The sequence below is a fragment of the Hydra vulgaris genome, chromosome 14, assembly GCF_038396675.1.
Source record: "Hydra vulgaris chromosome 14, alternate assembly HydraT2T_AEP".
Classification (NCBI taxonomy): Eukaryota; Metazoa; Cnidaria; class Hydrozoa; order Anthoathecata; family Hydridae; genus Hydra; species Hydra vulgaris.
This window is the reverse complement of record NC_088933.1, coordinates 12501670-12509346: the sequence shown is the minus strand read 5'-3', so window position 1 is coordinate 12509346 and position 7677 is coordinate 12501670. Positions and strand designations below refer to the sequence as shown.

General features: G+C 28.2%; 1 protein-coding gene across 1 annotated transcript; it reads left to right on the top strand.

The window, feature by feature from the left end:
* Nucleotides 1-1085: 1085 nt before the first annotated feature.
* LOC136090925 (zinc finger BED domain-containing protein 4-like) lies at nt 1086-2282 on the top strand. The gene has a single exon (XM_065817902.1). The coding sequence runs from the start codon at nt 1086-1088 to the stop codon at nt 2280-2282; it is 1197 nt and encodes a 398-aa protein (XP_065673974.1).
* Nucleotides 2283-7677: the final 5395 nt, after the last annotated feature.

The following is a 7677-nucleotide window of genomic DNA, read 5'->3' as shown; positions in this document are numbered from 1 at the left end:
AAGTTCAATCAATTTTATATTTCACATCGTGCACCCCATCTTTGGAATAAAATAGTATTACCAAACTTTGATCCTTCTATTACTCTTCCTGTTTTTAAAATTAAGTTAAAAAAATTAATTCTCTCTATAGACAACATTCTAAAATTCTACTAAAAATAAATGTAAAATGTATTTGTTAAATCTTCAGCTTATTATATATTAAAATGTGTTGTATCTTTGCATAATGTAACCCAGTCGGCATATCTAGTATTGTAAATACTCGGTGTATTGATCACGTATAACATACCGCCGTTGATACCAGAAAAATACGCATTTAGTTTTAAGTTTCGAATTCGAGTTCAATACCACTTATTATAGCGTACCCGATTTTGATTCAAATTAGTGAACGGAAACTTTCGGCTTCGGCCGAAACCGAAAACCGAAATTTCTGCTTCAATAATTTTTTACTTTTCCTGTTTCGGCCGAAATTTCGGTTCAAACCGCAACCGAAATGAACTGAAACTTTTATTAGATTTTTTTTAAGTTTAGGTAACTTTTTTTTAATTTAGAGTGGGATCATGAAAATTTCCTAATTGTAATCGTTTGTTAGTAAATTAATTTTTAATTATAACAATTGTAGAAATCACGTGACATAATAGTTTTAAGTTACTATTCTCAAGTCATTCTTTAAATAAATTAACATTTAAGTGAAGCAACCAAAATCAATAATTTCATCAAAAGTTTCTCAGTGCTAAATTTTAAAATGGAAAATAATCGAAAGAAAAGCTATTTGTGGAATCATTTTACCGTAACAGCCAGTGATTCCAAATACGCAACTAGTAATATCTGCAATTTGAAAATATCTCGTGGATCGCACAATCCAAAACTTCAATCACTAAGCGGAATTTCATCACATTTAAGAAGTCGACACCCACATCTTACTCTAAAAAATCTCCTAACTGAAAAAGAAATACTTACAACTACCGGCAGTCCTAAAAATATACCAACTTCAGATCAACTTGAGCCTATTACAATTAAAAAAAAGAACAATACCCTTATTCGACATCAGATCAAAACGGCAGAGGACTGAAATGTTACAATTTACAATGCCTGGCTGGGTTGACAATATCTCAAAAATTAATTCAAACTCCAAAGAAGGTCTGAAATTTCATAGATCTATATTTGAAATGATTATCCTCGACTTACAGCCTTGGTCAATTGTAAATAATCCGGGATTTTTACGTCATCATGCTGTTTTTACACCACACTTTGACATTGGAAGTGAGAAATACTACCGTAGCATGCTCAATCCAGCCTATGAAAAGATTAAGCTTGCAACGAAAGTTATGCTTATCGAAAAAAATGCTGAAACTGTTTCCATCTCTCTGGACGCTTGGTCATCCTTTCATCATGAGTACTTAGGCATGATGGCACACTTCATTTCAGAAAAATGGGAGCGGATCAAATTTTGCCTGTCATGCTCCAAGTTTGATGAAAAACATACTGCTTCAAACATTTTTCAAAGACTTGAGAATGTTGTGAAAGAGTGGGAACTAAAGGACAAGGTCACAGTCTGCTTAAGAGACAATGCTGCAAATGTAAAAGCAGCTTTCAAAGATCCACAGTGCGTTTACAAGTCTGCTGGGTGTCTAAATCATTCACTTCAACTAGTGATTAAAAAAGAACTTTTTTCACTCCAGAGTGCTGTAAACCTGATAGTAAAATGTCGAAAGCTTTGCACTCATGCTTCTTTTTCAAACTCCTTCTTTGCTGAGCTTTACAAACAACAAGAGGTTCAAATGAACAATTTTGACAGGCTCGGGCTCAAAATTGATGTCCCAACACGCTGGAATTCAACTTATTACATGCTTGAAAGAATTCTGTACTTAAAATCTGTAATTGCTACTACACTGCTAATCCGTCCTTCCTGCGGCGTTGTGTTCACTGTACAGGATTGGAATCTGTATGAAAAACTGGTAAACATATTAGCGATTTTTGAAGAAGCCACCAAGTTGCTTTCTGGAAAGGATGCTTGCATCAGTGCATGCATTCCAATTGTGACAACTATTCTAAAGTCATTTGAAGTTCCCTCTGATGACGAAGAAGTAATGAGCATGAAAAATGCTTTAAAGAAAGCAATGGAGGCACGTTTTTTTGACTTGGAAACCATTGATCATTTTGCAATAGCAACACTTCTTGATCCCAGATTCAAGCACCACTTCTTTAGATCCCAAGAAGCGTTTCAAGCTACTAAAAAACAAGTTTTTTTGGAATTTAGACAGTTACAATTTGAGCCAAAATGAAACTATACCTGTAATGAAAACTACGTCAATTGAGAACACTGGGTTATCTTCAATGATGCAAAATATTATTGCACAGTCACAAAGTACAAATTCCAAAAATCCAACTTCCAAATTGGCAAAGGAAGTTTTAAATGAGTACTTAGAAAGCCCAACATCTTCATGTTGTTTGGAGTTTTGGAAAGAGTATGAAGAAAAAACAACATTAAAAGCAAAGTTTGGTTTGGCAAAAGTAGCGAAGAGATTCCTTACACCTCCACCGACTTCCACCGAAGTTGAAAGATTGTTTTCAACTGCTGGAGACATTCTTTCAAATGAAAGAAACAGACTTTTGCCAGAAAACATGGAAAAAAATTTTTCTGTAGAGAAAATATTTCAATTATTAACTTTATTTATTGAAAAGTCTTGAGATTATAGTTTTTATCAAATTATATTATCTGGTGACTGCTTAGATATATGTAAAACAGTTTTTTTTTGCTCATAAAAGTAATAGTTTTTTTTATTCATGTAAAATTTTTTTTTTTGATTATAAAAGGTTCAGGGATTTTTAACATTCTTTTTTTAAATTTCGGCCGAAATTTCGGTTTCGGTTTCGGCCAAAATTTCGGTTTCGGTTTCGGCTACGGCTTTACTGAACCGAAATTTCGGTACTTTCGGTTTCGGCTTAAATTTCGGTTTCGGGCGATCACTAATTCAAATCAACATATAACGAAAACTGAAATTGTGAAAGCAAAATTTAAATTCAAAAGTTTTCTCTTGAGAAATTTAGTAAAAAGTTTGTCTGGAATGAAAAGGAATAGTCAGGAATACATGAAAAGTTGTATGAAAAGATATCGCTCTGCTAAAGCAGTATTGCATATCTCCAATACAGTTACAGTACTTTTTTGCAGTACTAAAAAAGGTACTAAAACTTTATCATAAAAATATTTACTACTACTTTTAAATTTATTTAGTTATATGAAGTCCTAAATTAATATAATTCAAATATATTATAAATCATATCATTTCATACCTTGCTTATTTTATTATGTTGATTATTATTTTATTAACATTTCTGTTATGCTATTACCTTTTTTTTGTACTGTTTTAAAAAATTTAGAAAAATAAATTAAAATTTCGAGCCAACACTGACATTTTATTGTTGCTAAACGTTAAATTTTGTTATAAGGATTGCAGTTCTTCTATCTGTTATTTGCTCTTTATTCAATAAGTATTTGATTTAAATTAAGTATGACTATAATTTGACTTTATTACGAGATATATGTTTTTTTATATGAATATATATATGAATCTTTTTAGATTTTTTCATGTTATTTTTAAATTTTTTGTGCACGCAATTCAAGTTATATATGTTTATAGTTTGCATATATGTTTAGATTATGTTCAAAGTTAAAAAGTTTTTGATAAATATATGTATGTGGTAATATGTGTAATTGTTTTATAAATATGTCATTAAAATAGTATAAAATGTATCTATTGTGTATATAAATATTATATGAGGTGTTTATATATGTTATATAAAGTTAAATAAATGTATTGTGTTTTATAGCTATGATATATGTTATATTATGTTGTTTCCATGTTTTCAAAGTTTTCAAAGACTTGGCAAACGTGTTGAGCAAGATTTTGCGTAAAGTTGTTATTTATGTTACTAAGGTTGTTACATTTGGCTTATCTTTATGTTGGTGTCTATTGTTAAAAATTATAAGTGGTTTTATTATTGAAACCCACTGCTTTTAATCATTCACTAAAAGCCATTTAAAAATCATTTTGCCATATATACATTTTGTTTATATCTCAATTTGAATTTTTAGAACCATGAAGTACCAACATGATTTGTTTTCTAAATACTAACATGAAATAACAATATTTAACAACTACTACTCTTTTATCCTGACATCTTATCTCTATCAGATATATTGATTTTCGATTCATATATAATGTTTTTCTTTGTATTTACTTATCCATTACATTTTTTCATTTCAGATTTATCATATGATGGATTTATGCAATATAAAAGAACAAATGTATGTAAATTTTTATGAATTTTTTCTAGGCTTTTCTAAATGTGTTTCTTATTAACATAGTTTTACAAGCAAGGTCTGCAAGCAAATTTGAGCTGAAAATTTTTTTTAGCTTTTAAGGAGAATTGGCGTTATTCTTTGTTTAATTTAATTTGTTTAAATGTAGTAGTTCTAACAAGTAAATGTTTGTTTGTTCTTGGTTTTTTACTTATCTGTTTTCAGATTCTTATAAACTAGGCAACTCAGCTAAGCAAGTTTTGTTTTATATTTTAGTGCTATTGGAAAGAGCTGAAAGTTATTTTTTTAGAGTTATTGAAAAGAACTGAAGTGTTTTTTAGTTACTTCACACAGTGTAACTGATACTGGTTTGAGTAAGTTTTCTATTTTATTTTATTTCATATTGGATTTATTTTATATTTGATATATATTATATTAGATATATATTTTGTGTATTTAACATGGAAAACTGAGTGTAATTTGTTGACTCGAAAGTTTATAAACTTAAATCTGCCTATATTTCAGTGTGTGTATATATATATATATATATATATATATATATATATATATATATATATATATATATATATATATATATATATATATATATATATATATATATATATAATTACTTTAGAGTAAAGTATACTGACTAACATTGCTTCAATTTTTTATATAAGATTGTGCATTTATTATTTTTGTTCATTAAGGTAAAAATAATTTTGTGCATTGTAGATTCTTTGTTAAATTAAAAATAATTGATGTAAATAAATATTGTTTAATATTTTTGATAAACGACTTATGTATATAAACATATAAAAAGATATGGATTTCAATAAATCTTAAGTTTAAATAAAGTCTTTGATTAGAAAAGATCACAATTTGTAAGATTCTTTTACGTTCATTTATTCAATTGTAACAATAGTAAGATTACTGGTAATATGTTTAATGATAACAGTGAAATTGAAATAGATAGTATTAGGCTCAACGAAGTTATTAATGTAAAATGCTAATAGGCAACTTGAAAAAAGTTTTCAAATGAAAAACATAGATCTAGGCAGGATGAAATTAATTGTTGTGGAAATGTAAGAAATGCAACTCAGCGTGCAGAAAACTTACTTGACAGAATTCAGTGTCAAGCAATGTTAATGTCTGTTAATTTGATTTTACTTTAGACACTTCAGAACAAAGCAAAGTATGAGTTTAACTATTTATAGTAATTAACACTTTTAAATCTAAATAATTTTTTTTTTTTTTTTATAATTTCTATCATATGTTCTTTTTTTCATTTTTTTTTTAGTTTGTCTTCCCTTTGTCATCTTTTGATTAGTTAGCTAACTGTTGAAACATGGTTTTAATTTTGTAAATTTAGTATGATGTGAAATTTACTCTATTAATCATTATTCAACAGTTAGAGAGAAACTGGTGCTTAATTAAGAAATGCTGGAAATTAGCTTTTAATCAAGGTAAAAATAATTTTGTTTACTGGTAACATAATAAAACCAGTTACTAGTATTTATTCCGTGCTTTTTTATATTTGTTAACATGCTGCTTTGGAAACGCTTTCTCTCTCTCTTAGATGAGAGGGAGATTTAATAAAACTGTAATTAATGAGCTCTTATGTAATTACTGAGCTCTTACGTATTTCTTAATACCACAAATTATAATGACCATTTATAAGAAATATTTTACGAGTTGCTCAAATTGTTTAACTATAATTGTCCCTTGATTGTTCAAATATTGTAATAAATAAAATCTTTTTAGTCCAAGTATTTAAGTCTAGCCTTTTTATAATCTTTTTTAATTATTCTGTAGACAGCATATATGAACATGTCATTTCGAAAAGGACGTAAGTCAAAAACTTTTAGCAGTTAGTTTATAAGTTTGAATTAAAAATTTCTGTATGATTTATGTTTTTTTTATAAAAAATAAAAAATACATAAGTTATATACGTTCTTTATTTATCTACTTCTATGTTTAATTTTTTTAGCAACCTAGACATTATTTTAATAAGAATCATATTTTTGTTGATTTTGAAAAGTTTTAGTAAATGGAGTTGTGCCCTTTTCGAAATGACAGGTTCATATATTTTCTGTTATTATTATCCTAATTCTACTAACAATAAAATGAAATAGTACTTTTGTAATTAAAAGTTGTAATTTTTTTTTATGTCTTTTTTTAAGTATTTGCAGGCTTTACTTGACTTTCCTTTTCTGGTACTTGTGTTGTGACAGATTTTAAAAAGAACTCAACTGATGTTAATGCGGTCTTTATGTCGTTAACTATAAGCAATGACGTTGCTGATACGGAGTCAAAGTTAAAATATTCATAGATAAATTTGTATTTAATATTTTAGATAATGTATCAAGTTATTAATGTGTTTTTATTGTTATTAATGATTTAATAACTCATAACCCGTATTACGGGTTGCTTACTGCTTGTCATTATCATTATGTTATGAATTCATATTAGTTAATGAAATTGTATTGAATATTCTCTGGTTATCGTGTTTTATACGTGTTTAAATGCGAGTTTGATACTCAGTAGGCGTCGTATTGTATACCTGTCTTTATACGCATCTAATGTCTATTTTTAATGCGCGTTTGACACGATAAAATGGCCAACATATATTCGTAAATATTGCGTATTCTGGAAAGTTTTAAATGCGCATGTAATACCAGGAAACCATTGGTTGGAAGTTTTCCTCAAAATATTCAAAATAGCTTAATTGAGATTTAGATTTCAGAAGTAAAAAAAAAACGAATAATGAAGATAAAGATCGCTGCCCCAGCCCAAACCCTCAGTCGATTTAGCGGCACTCCTTTGCGACTGCAGATTATATGATAGTCGACGTATGTACTGACCCAGTGGGCACAAGAACGTTTTGCGAACGTTTTTGAATGGTCCCGAAAAAACGTTTTTTATTTGTTTTTTAAAAACCGTTTTGTAGGGCCATTTTGTGAACATTTTTTAGGAGCCCTACAAAAAAACGTTCACAAAACATTTTTTGAACGTCCATTTGAAGCGGTGAACGGACTTTTTTCTGAAAACGTTATTTATTGGTATTTATTAAGTCTTAATAAAACGTTTTATTGTTTTTAACGTTTTTTTAAAATCTTTTTTTTTAAGTATAAGTTATTTAGGTAAATAACTTATGTTATACAGAAAAAAAACCATTTCACAAATGAAAACGTAGGTCTAACAGCCTAGATCCGGAAAAATAACTAAAATTTTAAACATTTTGTGTTTATTTACAATTTAAGCATACAAAACATAATAAAGTAATTTTAATGCTATTCTATTAAGAGCTCATTTCAAACGATCGCCTATTAACATATTGACCAAATCGAATTTTGCAGTATGTGACACTAATGTTC

Coding starts and splice junctions, on each gene's coding strand:
- LOC136090925 (XM_065817902.1), top strand. CDS start 1,086: ATGCCTGGCTGGGTTGACAATATCTCAAAAATTAATTCAAACTCCAAA.